This window comes from Mangifera indica, chromosome 2 (assembly GCF_011075055.1).
Source record: "Mangifera indica cultivar Alphonso chromosome 2, CATAS_Mindica_2.1, whole genome shotgun sequence".
NCBI lineage: Eukaryota > Viridiplantae > Streptophyta > Magnoliopsida > Sapindales > Anacardiaceae > Mangifera > Mangifera indica.
Genome location: NC_058138.1, coordinates 23,918,694 through 23,933,450, shown reverse-complemented (window position 1 = coordinate 23,933,450; position 14,757 = coordinate 23,918,694). Strand labels below are relative to the sequence as shown.

The following is a 14,757-nucleotide window of genomic DNA, read 5'->3' as shown; positions in this document are numbered from 1 at the left end:
GTTTTCACTTCAGAAAGGGTTCCGTTGGGTCAAAACCAAATGGTCTAAGGCTGTTCATAGCTTGTAGCGATTGGAAGAGAAAGCAAAAGTGCTTTCACGGTAAGACAATTATATTTGTGAAGTCTGTAGATAGGCTTGTAAATTGTGTAAAACTCTTTCCTCATGTGTACCTACTGACCATGTATATGTTTATTAATTTTTTTTTAATCTATGAATAAAAGTTAATATTCGATCTTGTAACGTTATCAAACTGAAATTATCATGTATATTTAATAATGCTGCCATGTAGATGCAACGTATAATTATATAATTTGAGTTACTCACAATTTTCAGTTATTTTAAATCCTTTCTATATGTAATTTTTGTTTTATTGTTAATATTCTTTTAGAAAAATTAAGCAACCCATCCAAACCCGTTTGTTTCGGGCAACTTGTGGGTTCGCACTTAACAATTAAGGCGGGAAGAGGAATTAAAAACGGTGTCGTTTATGGAGCTTCGAACTCTGAATAAATCTCAGCTGGTTTTCTTTAGTACACGCTTTAGGTTTCAGCTTCTTCAAAGCACAATTTAGCGCGGGAAACTTTAATCATTTTCATCACCATTCATTCGAATCCATCGGTCGCAAATGGACGGCCACGATCTCGAGTTTGAGAAAGCTCGACTGCTGAGCTTGGCTCTTGATTTTGGCTTTGATGAAGCATCATCCCAGAAATGCTTGAATCGTTTGATTTCACTCTACGGTACTTGTTTTTTTATTATATTGGTTTCCTTCGTGTTTTTTTTTTACGGTAACGTTATGGAAAAATTATTGCTTGAAACATGATATGGGTCATAACTGAAGCATTTAGAAATTTCTTGGACAATTTTAATTGTTGTGAAGGTGATGATGGGCGAGATTTTGTTTCCGTGGAGCATTGCGGAGATGACTTTCTTGCGGCATTGGCTGAAACCATGCAAGGCAGTGAGGACTGGGATGATTTACAGGCTATGGAGTCGGAAGCTTGCGGAGCTTTGAATGACATGTTAGACGAAAGGGTTTTGGATAATGGTGCGGCTGGTAATGATGATGACAGTAGTAGAAATTATATTGACATTGTGGATGATTCACCTCAGCCTAGTAGAGAGGGCCCAACATTGATGGAGTTGGATTCTTCGAGTGATGGTGAAGACCTGGACTTCAGAGTTCCGAAGCAAAAGGATCAGAACAGGCGTTCCTGCACTGGAAGAAGTTCGGGTGAAAAATTTTCAAGATCCTTGGTAAGAATTTTTCAGTACAATAATACAATAAAACTATATGCACTTAAATGAGCACAAATTTGGATGTTAATTATGATGTGTCACTATGTGAGTAGGGGATTTTGAATTAAGGATAATGTAATATCCAATTACATGGTGACGCATGATCATTGGTATCTAAATTGGTACTCTTTTCACTCTCAGTGGTTCCAAGTTAGCTTTTTGCTGCAAACTATTCATTCACCTCAGCTAGTTGTGTATTTTGTTTATTTATGTTGCTTTAAGCTTACTTGCTTCAAAATTTTGATTGGGTCTGAAGTAATTCTGGATACTATTGTGGTTGGTTTATTTTGAAGGATTGTGAGAGCAGTATCACTGGTGCTTCAGAGTCATCTATTTACAATAAAAAGCAATGCTCCCAGATATCAAAAGGTGAACATGGGACTCTTAGTTTTGAAGAGTTACAAGCTTTGGATGATATGGAATTTGCAAATGTTGTTATATTTGGCAATAGAACATTTCGACCATTGCAGCATCAGGCTTGTGAAGCTTCTGTTGCAAAGCAAGATTGCTTTGTTCTCATGCCAACTGGAGGTGGTAAAAGTCTGTGCTACCAGGTGAATTTTTTTTTTTATTTATACGTGCAAATGCTGTCTTCTTATCCGTGCACAAATGTGATGTTGGTAACTATGTCATTTCTACAGCTCCCAGCAACACTAAAACCAGGTGTAACAGTGGTCATATCTCCCCTACTTTCACTTATTCAGGATCAGATAGTAACTCTAAACCTCAAGTTTGGAATACCAGCAACTTTCTTGAATTCTCAACAAACTGCCTCCCAAGCAGCAGCTGTCCTTCAAGAGCTAAGGCAAGGTTCAGTTTATTCTCTCCACCGGGTTCAGTATATTCTAGGAATTCTGGGTTCATATAAAACTCTGAACTGGGTCCAGTTTTTAGATTTGCTTGAGTTAATCTGTATTCTGTGATAACATTTTTTTGAGATTAATCTGTATTCTTGTAGCAAAGGTATTATCTTTCAAATTGAAGTACCCAGTTCTGACCAGATACTCTCCATCTATTAGTTTTCACTTTTACATTTTGTGTTTCTAGGAAAGATAAACCATCATGTAAGCTCCTGTATGTGACTCCTGAAAGGATTGCTGGGAACCCATTGTTCCTTGAGGTGCTAAAATGCTTGCATCGGAAGGTGAGTCTTTCCATCCTAGAATAATACAGAATATAGTTGTTTACGATTATACAAAAATTTTGGTTACTCATGTGATGCTCCAACTTCAATCACAGGGACAACTAGCAGGTTTTGTTGTTGATGAAGCACACTGTGTAAGGTATCTTCTTCACATTATGGTGACATTTTGTTTCATTGATGGTAATTACTTGTTGAAATATGTGAGAATCATCTTTTACCACTAGCTCCTCTTATTGTTCAGTGACTTTGAAATTATTCCTTGTAGTTGTTAAGATGTTTCTGTACTCATATTACACATTACATGCCGTTTGTGGAAAAGTTGTATGATGTTAAGGCTTACACCAACCCATGGAAAATAGATTTAGCAGACATACTAGGTCCCAAACTATGAGCATCAATCAGTGCAACACTCCTAACTTTTACTTTTGATGACAAGTAACTGAGAAACTTCCTCATTAATTTCTACATGCTCTACTTGTGCTTCTCAGTCAGTGGGGACATGATTTCCGTCCAGATTACAGGGGGTTAGGATGTCTTAAGCAAAACTTTTCAAATGTTCCTGTGATGGCTTTGACTGCCACAGCAACCCCGTCAGTTCGCAAGGTATTAAGATTTAGATATTGGGCATTTAATTTCTCTCTTTCTAAATAATGTTTCTCTTATTACAATTGATTCTTCTGCAGGACATTCTAAAAGCTTTAAGGATTCCTCATGCTCTTGTCCTTGAGACAAGCTTTGATAGAGCCAACTTGAAATATGAAGTGATTGCAAAGACCAAGGAATCACTGAAGCAGCTTGGACAGCTTATAAAGGATCGTTTCAAGAATCAGTGTGGAATAGTTTACTGTCTTTCAAAGAATGAATGTGTTGAGGTCTCAGACTTTTTGAATGACAAATGCAAGATTAAAACTGTATATTACCATGCTGGGCTGGCTGCTCGTCAAAGAATTGCTGTTCAAAAAATATGGCACACTGGAGAGGTCCATATTGTGTGTGCTACCATTGCTTTTGGGATGGGGATAGACAAACCAGATGTTGTAAGTCCAGATAAAATCTACAGTCTCTCTACTTATTCTCGATTAGGCTGTGACCATTGATGATTTCATTACTGACACGTTGTCAGGAAATATTATCTTCTGCATACTGCGAAACTTTTAGTTCATTAACGTTATTGAAAATGAACTGGCAATCAAATAATCAAATCTCTTGTTTCCTATCAGTTACAGTGAAAGTGACACTGGCTGCTATGTAGCGCATTTTGGCATTTGGCATTTGGCACTTTTACTTCTGTTTAAAAGTTCAAGCAGTTCTGTATGTATTGACTATCATAGTCATACAAAGTTTAGAATGTTAGTATTGGTATCAGAATCTTGCTATGTGTTTTTTTGGCATAGTGCATTGATAATTTTCCCCTCTACTGGTTAACATTTTCTTTATATCAACTTTCAGCGCTTTGTTGTCCACAATACATTGTCCAAATCGATTGAAAGCTACTATCAAGAGTCTGGAAGGGCTGGAAGAGATAATCTTCCTTCTGTATGTATTGTTCTATACCAGAAAAAGGATTTTAGTCGGATTGTATGTATGTTGCGGAATGGTCAAGGCTTTAAGAGTGAACGCTTTAAGGCCGCAATGGTTCAAGCTCAAAAAATGCAGCAGTACTGTGAACTTAAGGTAAGTTGATTCTTTCTCCAATTAATTCTTCCTACATGTTGCTGCAAGTCAAGCTTATTCTTATTTATCATTGTCCACTAATCTGAATTTTCTAGGTTGAATGTCGGAGACAAACCTTACTCCAACACTTTGGAGAGTCTTTTGACCGGAAAACATGCAAATATGGTCCTAGTCCATGTGACAATTGTCTCAAGGCATCCCTCTGATCTCACCATTGCCTCTCTTTGCAGCCGAGATATGTACTAACCCATTGCAGGTATTCACTGGCCTTCTTCACCAGCATACTGTTAAATTATCATCTTCTCTCCAAGGCATCCTACTTGTGATTCAGGAAATGGCATTGCCGTCTTAAACTTGCCAGAGTTAAAGATGCCAATCAGTGTCTTCATGTTGGTGCTGATTTTTTGCCTACATGCCATTCTTGAATCTCCATTTGAATTATTGAGTTACGATTTTGGGTTTTCTTGGAGAGTGACAATGAATCAATGGACTGAAGGTTTTAGTTTATCTTACGGTTGGAAAAGCAGTAATGCCCCTCATTTCATCATCAACCCTGTTAGTACATACAGAATTACGATATATTAAAACCACAGAAACAGGTAAAATAGTTTCTATGTTTTCATCTTTTGCTGTCAACACATTGCGGGCTTTACTCATAACTATGAATCTAAGATCTAAGATCTGCATTTTGAAGAAGACTTGTGAAAATTATTTTGACAGAAAGCACATGCAACCACCTTGCAAAACGGCTGGTGTGATTAACTTTTTATTAATCTAATTTACCAAAAAATTTACATCAGGTAATGATATGTCAGCAACCCAACAATGCATTTTTCATGTGTCACTCAATACAACAATAATAATTTTTGCTTCAATCCAAAAATCATCGACTTCAGGTGGAACAGGTGGTTAATGTATTGAATCTCAAATATAAAGTTATAGAATACTATATTCTTACAAATGTATTTTAGTGTATAAATTAACATCTTTTAATTATTGGAGTTTATCGCATATCCTAAAGAATCTCAACACTTTAATGGTGACTAACATTAAATTGTAATCTCAATTTTATATATCTATTCTAAGAGTTAATTATAACAATTTAAAATTATATTTGTATTTTATAAAGGTTCTAGTCTAGATCCAACGAATGGGTTAAAAAGGGTCACTTGATTTTGCCATATATGTTAAATACTTTTTTTTTTTTTTTAATAACTTGACCCTCTTATTATTCATTATCTCGAATACATAAAAGGGAGAAATAATTATTATTCAAAGATTGAGGGTGAAATGGAATTTAACTCTTATTGATTTTAATATTGAGTTTATTAAAGGCATAAATTCTTCCATTTGTACTGACTTTTAGCGGCGGAATTTAAAAGTTGCAGCCAAAAGTTTTGTTGGGAAAGTTGGAGCAGGGACTACTGGAAAATCTCCACAAAGATAAAGACAAGCTTTAGCTCAACGATGTTCTACCCTGAAATTTTCTATTGATTTTTTACATGCAATTCCATTGGTTTCTGGAGTCTTTAAATACAAGACTCCACAGAACAAAGGGCAGTTTACAATATTTAATTCCCCAAGTGTTAAAATGTAGCAGGCGTACCATCATATTTGGTGAAATTACAATGAACCCACAGATCTTTTCGTATTCAAAATAAAGTCATATTACAAAGCTTTAATCTGAAATAGCCAGTTCAAGTTCAAGGTCATTCTAGCTTTAATGGTAAACAATAATACTATAAAACATGAATTATTGTAGAAGAAGAATAAGAATCACCAAAAAAAGGGCTTTGATAACGAATGGTTGATGAGTCCTCAAATTCGAGTCTAACTATTGAATTAGAGTTTAAACTCAATTTTAAATTGTTCAAACTGAATATAGATTCAAACTTATATCAGTTTAGCTCAAATCTACCTTTGTTGTCCCAATAGTACCCTAGCTTTTTTTTTTTTTTAAGTTCTAAGTGTCACATTTTCCATTCTAAATCCAACCTTCCATCGTATTGTAAGGTTCAATACCAATTATATAACTGTTGTAATATCAAAAACAATTTTCGACTATTGGCACAAGATAAAAAATATTGGATTTAAAGGTTCACTATCACAGGGCTAAATTTATGTGATAACAATGGTTGATGGTCAAATCTATGGTTTTGAAAAGTAAAATAATAATTTCATCATTTATCAAAGAAAGTACATCGTAACAGGGTTAGAGTTAACTTCTTAAACTAGTAGGGGTTTTTAAATTGCAAAACATCCATGGGTTTGCATAAATTACTCCCATAATAAATGTGATTTGTTGATTTTTTCATTTAATCTTTTTTTTTTTTTTTTTTTGTAACAAAGGACTCTTTCTTAAATTGGATTTGAATTTATGTCTTCTCTGTTATTTGAGTGTCCCAACTTTGTCACTCAGATGCATCTTTTTTTCCAGTTAGAAGAAAGAGTATCATGAATTGATTTAACATGGCTAAGTGGCAACTGGCAACATGTTATTGCAGAAGAAGTTGGCAACATAAATGACAAAGTTATGACACGTTTGCATATGCTACTGATAAAAAGTAAGAAGAGGCTAAATGGTTGATAAAATTTGATCTAGATTGCATTGCAGTTTGCAGGACCATTCCTCATTAACTCTTTGTACTATTATATCTTTTATTCAATGTTTTTAGACCCAGTCAAAGGGCAATCTACTGGAAATTGGTTTAATGGACGGAAGGGATAAATAATATCAGTCCAATATAATTAAAAATTTTAAATGGTTTCATTAAATATATTTATGAGATAATGATGAATGTTTTCTGTCAAACAATGTGTTCCAAAATTGAGATTCAAGTCTCTTCATTCTCAACACCAATGTTTTCATGTTAAGATCAGCATGACGGTCTAACAGGTGTCCAATCTGAGATTTTAAACGCCGCTTCTATCCGGTCAACTATTTTATTTTGCCCCCCCGCGTAAAAAAGAAAACAAATTAACTAACTCACATTCCCACCAAATTTACAGGGAGGAAACTTACTTAAGTTGATCACTGAAGACATAACCACGTAAGGTAGGTCAAATCCATGCTCTCTTAGCTGCCCCACCTTTGTGCGATATCATAATATTTCCCTCTCTCTCTCTCTGGTATTAACTCAAGTTTTTACGTGAAGAGAACTTCAGACTTCTTCAAAATATTAACTGTAAGGGACAGAGCTTCTTCTGTCTTTCTCTTTGCTTTTATTACTTCAAATCAGAACAAACATTTCTTACCGTCTTCCCCACTCTCTGTCCTGACACACCCCATTTAACTTCATTACTTACTCCATCTTCTAGGGATCCCATTTCTTACTTGACCAGTTGACCCTCAATTCTCTCTCACTATCTCTGCTAATGTCACCCATATTTTCTTCTGATTTAACCTCTTTTTCCTGCTTTTTTTAGCAATTACTTTTATTCTTTTTTAAAATCAATCTTTAATTGAAAAAAAATCCAATCTTTACTCAGAAGTCACCAAAAAGGAAAGTACTTGCAGGAGATACTAATTGGAGTTTCTGTGGTTATAATGAATGTATGGTGGTCAGATTGGTTAAAATGCTTCAAAGTTTGTCTCTTTTGTTCTTGTTTAAGCATACCCAGTTTGACTTCGGTGATTTTCTATACTTCCATTGAGTTCAGTTTTGTTGTTTTTTTTTTTTTTTTTTTGGTTTCAATGGCAGGTAGAGGAGGTTGAAGTTGGCAAAGTGGGATTTTGCGTTTGATTTTGGGTAGGATTTTACTTGATACCCCCTTTTGATTGCAATTGTTTGTTTCTTTTACTTCATTGTGTTTGCTGATTCGGTAAATGTGAGATTAAGAAGATCAAAGATGTGATTTGCTTGTTAAAGTTCTTCAATTTTAGCGCTTTTGTGACTCTTTTTTGTCTAGCTCAATGAGAACAATTGAGGATAAACTCTGCATAGTTTTAATTTAAATTTGTGTTGCTTATTTTTTGGTTAACCATTTTGAACTTTTTGAAAATTTATGGAAGGAAGTATGATGGTTTTTTGTCGACATTATATTCTGAATTTTAAAGTACTTATTTATTGTTCCATTTAACTTATTTATGGTTAAATAGTTCTTCAATTTTGGGGCTTTTGTGACTCTTTTTTGTCTAGCTCAATGAGGGCAATGGAGGATAAAGTCTGCATATTTTTTGTTTAAATTTGTGCTGCTAATTTTAAAGGTTTACCATTATGAACTTTTTTGCAAATTTATGGAAGGAAGTATGATGAATTTTTGTCCTTATTATCTTCTGAATTTCTTAGTAATTATTTTTGTTCCATGTTGCTGTTCTTTTGGCTGGTAGATGAAATAATGGAGGTCGAGAAAAAACGTTCAAAGGGGGGCTTTCTTCATTTGTTTGATTGGAATGGAAAATCTAGGAAGAAGCTGTTCTCAAATAATCCTGATTTTGATGGTACATTCGTGTTCAAATTGCATAATCGCTTTTAGAATTCACTACCACTTTTATATTCAATCTATATGTTAATTTATTTAGTTAAATTTCAACCGTATATTTATTATCGTAGATGAACCGAAGAAAGTAAAAGAAAATGTTGGGAAGATGGCTAAGTCACTGCTTAATGTGGTGGGAATTTCTTTTTTCATCTTAATCTTTTCTTCTTATTTCTTTTTTTTTTTTTTTTTCTGACTGTTGCATTTATAATAAGGGTTATGGTTTGTAAATAATTCTTTTCTTTCCCTGTGTTAGCAGATAGAGGTGGATGAGAGTCTAGTGAGTTCAAGTAATAAGGCTATTAGTGATCTTAATTGTGCTTCATCAGCAACTAATGATGAAGGTTATGGGGCTAGAGCACCTGGAGTAGTTGCTAGACTTATGGGATTGGATTCGCTGCCAACATCTAATGTTCCTGAGCCTTGTTCAACTCCACATGTTGATGTACAATCCCTTAGAGCATCTCATTATGATAGGAATATCCCCAATATGTGGAGTGACCACTCAGTGCAACACCTTAACATTCCTAACAAAGAGTGTTTAAGTCATAATCAAGTTGATTCAAGGGTGCATAAGGTGCAGAACCAACCAATTGAGAGATTTCAAACTGAAGTGCTGCCACCAAAATCAGCTAAATCAATACCGATTAGCCACCATAAGCTTCTGTCTCCTATCAAGAGTCCTGGGTTCATCCCAACAAAAAATACTGCCTACATTATGGAGGCTGCTACAAAGATAATTGAGGCAAGTCCCCAGACAACTACCAAGTATAGAAGGCAATCTGTTGTTCCTTCGGTTCCCTTGAAAATTTGGGATTTGAAAGAGAAAATTGAAGCTGCACATAGAGTGTCAAGACCTCAAAAATCTAATGAGTCAGTTTCTGCAAGGTATACAAAAGGACAGCATATTGGCCAGAGCCGTGGGGGATCAGTGTATCGTGCTGTGAAGGCTTCAGTACATCTGGAAAAAAGCAATCCTGAGAACACAAGAAAGAAGGAAAAATTAGTTTCAGTTACGGCACAAGCAAAGGTCGATATTCAGAGAGAAGAGGGATCAACCTTGATTAGTAGTAGGAGTTCAACCAACCATAAGGAAAAGAGTGATGTGAAAGCAAATCAGTCTTTCAAGAGCCAACCAGATACCCAAAGGTCAGCACAGAAACGAATTTCTGTGAACAGGGCTAGCAGTGTCCTTAGGCAGAATAATCAGAAGCAGAATTATATATCAAATAAAGACACTTCATCTTCAAAGACTAAAGTTCTCAATCAGCAAGGCAGGGAAGCTAAGTCCACAAGTGGTACTATCAAGCCAAAGAGGAGCATAAATAGGGTGGCTGCCAATGCTGAAACTGGTTCTAGAAAGACAGACTTAACAACCAATAATACTGGAAATGACTTTTCATCGTCTAAAGTAAAGAATCTCTCTCAAAAGAAACAATCTGCAATTGCAAATACTCAATTTGAAGAAAGTATTGCTAATAATGGATTGAACAAGAAAGATGAAAGATCTGTAAAATGTAATGTGGCAAGTGAAGGATCCATGAACTGGGGTGCAGATAATAGAAAGAAAGGAATGGACATTGTTTCATTTACATTTTCATCTCCCATAAGATCCATGGCTGACTCTCAGTCCTCCAGTAGAGTAATGGAGAGGAATTACAGCTTCGATATTGATTCCTTTGCAAAGAATAATCAGCACTACTTGAAGAATTCAACTTCCGGGTTTAATATTAGTGCTGGTGATGCTTTGAGTGTTCTTTTAGAACAAAAACTCAGGGAATTAACAAGTAAGATTGAGTCATCCCACAATAATATGATCCAAGAGAGTACTACTGGTAGTTCTGCATCCAATTTACAAGACCTAATGACCGCATTTGATGCAATTAGCATTAAATCTCCCCAATATGACAAGAGGGTTCAACTTGTTTGTGATGAAGATACATTTGCTGGCCTTGACAACTCCTCTTGCTCTGTAATTGACAGCCAGAAGTGGCAGGTATGTCTCATTGGGTTGTTGTAACATTTGTTGTTCCTTGCTTTTTATTCACTCTTTGTAATTTATTTTTCCAGCTGGATTTTTCAATGATAAAGTGATAGATGAAGGTGTTGGAAAGTCTAAAAGAATCCCTGTTTGTTAGAGATTTAAGATCCTTGTCCATCTTTATTAAGGATTTAGGATCCCTATTTATTAGTCATTTGGAATATTTAATTGTTTCTTATTTTAGACGACATTATAATTATGTTTGCCAGTAGTTTTATATTTATATTTATTGTTCATAAATCTTAGTGATTTTTAAGTTTTATATTTGTAATATTTTCTTTTCTTTTTAGGAAATTCTAGTGATGATTAGGATTCTCCCTCTGTATATTTTGGTGGTGATGGCAATGAAGAGAATTTGAATGAGTTATTTATCTCAGATCTTGATTCAGAAGGTGTTCCTATGTGTAAACTCTTATGTTTGATCTTAAATGGATGAATAGATTTGGAACACCTTCACTTTGTCAGAAGAATAAAAAGACTTATTAAATATCTACAGTATACCAAAAAACTCATCTTAATTCAACTGATCCCCAACTTAAACTTAATAATGTTGCGCACGGGAGCCAGTAGTGGAATGTTTTAGTGTAGCATTTACTGTTCATCACCGTACAAGTTAATGGTTGATTCTGATCATATAGGTGCCAATTAATAAAAGTTAACTGTTTAAAGTAGTATGAATTCATGTTCAAGTACTAACTAGCTTATTGCTGACTGCTTCATTTTCTACAGAATTTGGCTTTGAATGTTTAGTTGTTTGGTGCATAATTGCATAGGTTGTTTTCTGGCTGTGCTAGAGGCAGAGATTTGAGTTTCTGTCAGAATACATGTAGCTGAAAATTTTTACTCCACACTGTGCAATCTATAGTCTCCTGCATAAGTCAAAATGTTGTCTCTATTTTTTATTTATTACTATCTATACATAATATATGAACAAGCTATCCATATTCTAAGGTAATTCAGGCTTTAAGATGAGATAATTTACCTTGGTTCCAATGAAGTTACTGCCTGCAGACCTTGCCCTTGATGTTTTAATTTGCAGGGCAGCATGATTTTGATAATTAGTTTTATGTAAACGGGCATTTCTTGATTAATATTCAATCTCTCTTGAACAGTACCTACAGTCTGAAGAAATGGAAATTCATATCAGTAGCAGCAATGAAGATGATGCTGTTACAGAAGATTGTCAAAGTTCTTGCGCCATGTCAAGTTTTGAACCCTCAATTACAAGTATGAGCTGCTCAGATAGCAGAAACAGTGCTGACGGTAAATTTATAGTCTTACCTTTTTTTACTTCTTGGCACCACATATAAACATGTTCAGTTAAAACAACTTTAGAAGCATGAATGGAAAAGAATTAACCATGAGGTTTGTGGAGATAAATAGGAGAAATGGTGCTCATCGAGTTCAGAGTTATTTGGACCAATACATATATTTTGCATATTGGGGATCTATTTTGCTACATGAGATCTATGCATTGTCTGAACATCGATTATGTGACATATTTTCTATAATAAGGCTTGTAAAAGCCAAGCGACAGTTCATGATGATTATGTGAATTGCTTCTTGGTACATAAGTACAACTGCATGTTCAATTGAGAGATTGTTAGCCAAATTATATACTTTTCTTTTCAGAAAGCAAGCAATTTCTGTTGGCTCTAGATCAGTCAGAATTCAGTTGGCTCCCTACTAATTTATCTGTTCCTGTGAATGAGGAGACAGATTTAGCTGATTCAGCATCTTCTACATTGGTGGGAAACATAAACAAAAGACATATAAATAGATCATTCAGTTTGGTAGATGCTGAGGAATCGAGCAGCTGGGAACTTGACTACATGAAGGAAATACTCGACAGTGCAGAACTAGTGATGAACAAGTTTGTGTTGGGTCAGACTGACCAAGTCATAACACCAAATCTCTTCAATCAGTTGGAGAATCAGAAAAATAAAATGGGAAGTAATGGGGATGAGTACCTCAAGCTTGGAAGAAAGGTTCTGTTTGATTATGTACATGAATGCCTGGATTTCAAAGGCCAACAAATTTTTGTCAGAAGCTTTAAGGGATGGGCTAAATGTGTAACAGTCTTTCAGAGGAAGGATTGGCTGGCAGAAGAATTATACAAGGGGATCCGGGGTTGGAATAACATGGAAGATTTAATGGTCGATGAACTTGTAGACAAGGACATGAGCTCACAATATGGCAAATGGCTCGATTTTGAAGTAGAAGCATTCGAAGAGAGTACAAAGATGGAGAATAGTATATTAACTTCTTTGATCGATGAACTGGTTTCAGATTTTTTTCGCTTCTAAAGCCCTTCTTTAAGGTATTTTTTCTTTTCCCCAAATTCTAGTTTATCTATATTAATTGTTGCCTGCTGAATCTAGTTCCCTTTCCTTTTCAGAAGTAAAGAAAATGTATCATTCAGAAAGTATCCATTCATATTCAAGCTTGTATATTTCCGTTAGGTGTCACGTTTGATCGCTATACAGGGTATCTGTATCACTGTACATACAAGAATTTTGCAGCATGGTACAGTCCGTGCCGCAAAATTTCTGTATAATAATAATAATATACCAGCTCTCCTCCATGATAGCAAAATCCAAAGTTTCCATCAACTTTGGTATGACATGTTTTTGGCTGTTAAAATTATGGTTATAGGAGAGTTGGATGAACTATGGTTTTCAGAGAGACAAACCTGTCCCTGCTACAATTGATCTTGTGGCCACAATGTTGGCAATGGTGTTAGTGATATCCTTCACTTGATAGTTTGTGTCTTCAAGGCTGGAACCTTCAGAGGAATCTCAACCTCTAACTTAATATTAATGATAGCAAAGTCCCAACTAAAACTAACCATATTCGGGTTGTGGTTGCTACTTCACAAGCCGACTCGTTGGATGGATTGGTGATGTCAATATTAAATAATTAAAATTCTTAAACATATTTGTCAAATATATCGTTGATATATCTAATTAGATTTCAACAATGGGACTTCAATCACACAATATAACATGTAAGTGTGGATGATAACTGATAGAATAATATTATTTATATATATATATATATATATATATATATATATAGTTTTAAGTATATAATTAAGTGTTTAGATATTATGTTATTATGTGATTAGATGTATTTTTATTTTTAATTTAAAATTATTTAATTATTCAATTGCCGGAGTATCTCTAAACGATGTGCATATAGATTTATTAGAACTGATAACAAAGAAAAATAAGGAAAGGCAACAAATGTGTTTAAGAAAACATTTTGTGAAGAATAGAAAGGGGGGCACATTGGCCCAAGGAAGCCATGAAAAAACAAATGTGAAAAACAGAGCATGTGAAGAAATATTTCTTTATTGGTGCTAATGCTAAGCCAAACAAAGTCCTCTTTAGTAGGTCCCCATTCATTGGCTCCAATATTCTTCTTTCTTTGTTTCTCTGTTCCTTGGACTCTGAGCCTGAGACCTGAAAAAATAAAAGAAAAGAAAGCGCTGCAACTCTGCAAGATTGTACAGACTACCATGTTCATTCTGATTTTCTTCATTAATTTATATAATCCCTTGTTAACAAATGATTAAATATTAATTATGGAGGTTTTAGGTGCAGAACCCTTGTCTTGAAATGGCTGCCCACAAGTCAGGATCCTATGAATCCTACTATAATTTTGTTCTTTTTAGGCTTTGTTCTTCAGAATTATCAGTAATTTTTTTTTCTATTATTTATTTAATATAATAATAAGTTTCAGAAGAACAATCTTTTTACTTTTCCTTTTTGAGATGTGCTGTGACGTGATTTGAAGGATTCGATTACATTTCAGTAGGTCAAAAGATTTTTTTTAGATAATCTAAAATTAAAATAAATAAATAAATAAATAATCAATAACTTTGATAGTTGATATTAAAAGTTTTGTTTTTTTATAAAAAATTTAAAATTTTGATTATTTTAATAAAAAACTTGAGATTTCTATCTATTTAATATAAAAAAATAAATTTTGATATTTTTAATAAATAAAATATGATAATTTGATATTTTTTAAGTATGGTTATCACTTTAAATTATTCTTATTTTTTTTAAGATTTTTTACTTTTATAATTTAGTTATTTTTTCTTACAAAACATCGT

At 34.3% G+C, this 14,757-nt stretch overlaps 2 protein-coding genes across 11 annotated transcripts; both read left to right on the top strand.

The window, feature by feature from the left end:
- The first annotated feature begins 411 nt into the window (after positions 1-411).
- Positions 412-4,739, top strand: LOC123204690 (ATP-dependent DNA helicase Q-like 1). Of its 3 annotated transcripts, XM_044621490.1 has the most exons (11): positions 415-740; positions 881-1,257; positions 1,593-1,853; positions 1,941-2,104; positions 2,347-2,443; positions 2,539-2,582; positions 2,932-3,046; positions 3,127-3,480; positions 3,893-4,117; positions 4,213-4,328; positions 4,365-4,739. In XM_044621490.1, exons 1-10 carry the CDS (start codon positions 626-628, stop codon positions 4,321-4,323), a joined length of 1,863 nt encoding a protein of 620 aa, XP_044477425.1. In that variant the 5' UTR covers positions 415-625; the 3' UTR covers positions 4,324-4,328; positions 4,365-4,739. The 3 variants fall into 3 exon arrangements, 2 of the variants coding, with proteins under 2 accessions (XP_044477425.1, XP_044477417.1); XR_006499603.1 differs by lacking the exons at positions 4,213-4,328; positions 4,365-4,739 and adding an exon at positions 3,664-3,792 and having other exon boundaries at positions 412-740; positions 3,893-4,033; XM_044621482.1 differs by having other exon boundaries at positions 416-740; positions 4,213-4,739.
- Positions 4,740-7,228: 2,489 nt separating this feature from the next.
- LOC123209344 lies at positions 7,229-13,232 on the top strand. 8 transcript variants are annotated; one of them, XM_044627334.1, is made up of 8 exons: positions 7,233-7,670; positions 7,819-7,866; positions 8,448-8,558; positions 8,671-8,729; positions 8,853-10,592; positions 11,750-11,900; positions 12,270-12,957; positions 13,036-13,232. In XM_044627334.1, the coding sequence occupies exons 3-7, from the start codon at positions 8,456-8,458 to the stop codon at positions 12,941-12,943; spliced, it is 2,727 nt and encodes a 908-aa protein (XP_044483269.1). In that variant the 5' UTR covers positions 7,233-7,670; positions 7,819-7,866; positions 8,448-8,455; the 3' UTR covers positions 12,944-12,957; positions 13,036-13,232. The 8 variants fall into 8 exon arrangements, with proteins under 8 accessions (XP_044483272.1, XP_044483277.1, XP_044483269.1 ...); XM_044627337.1 differs by having other exon boundaries at positions 7,229-7,302; positions 12,270-13,232; XM_044627335.1 differs by having other exon boundaries at positions 7,233-7,703; positions 12,270-13,232.
- The last annotated feature ends 1,525 nt before the right edge of the window (positions 13,233-14,757 follow it).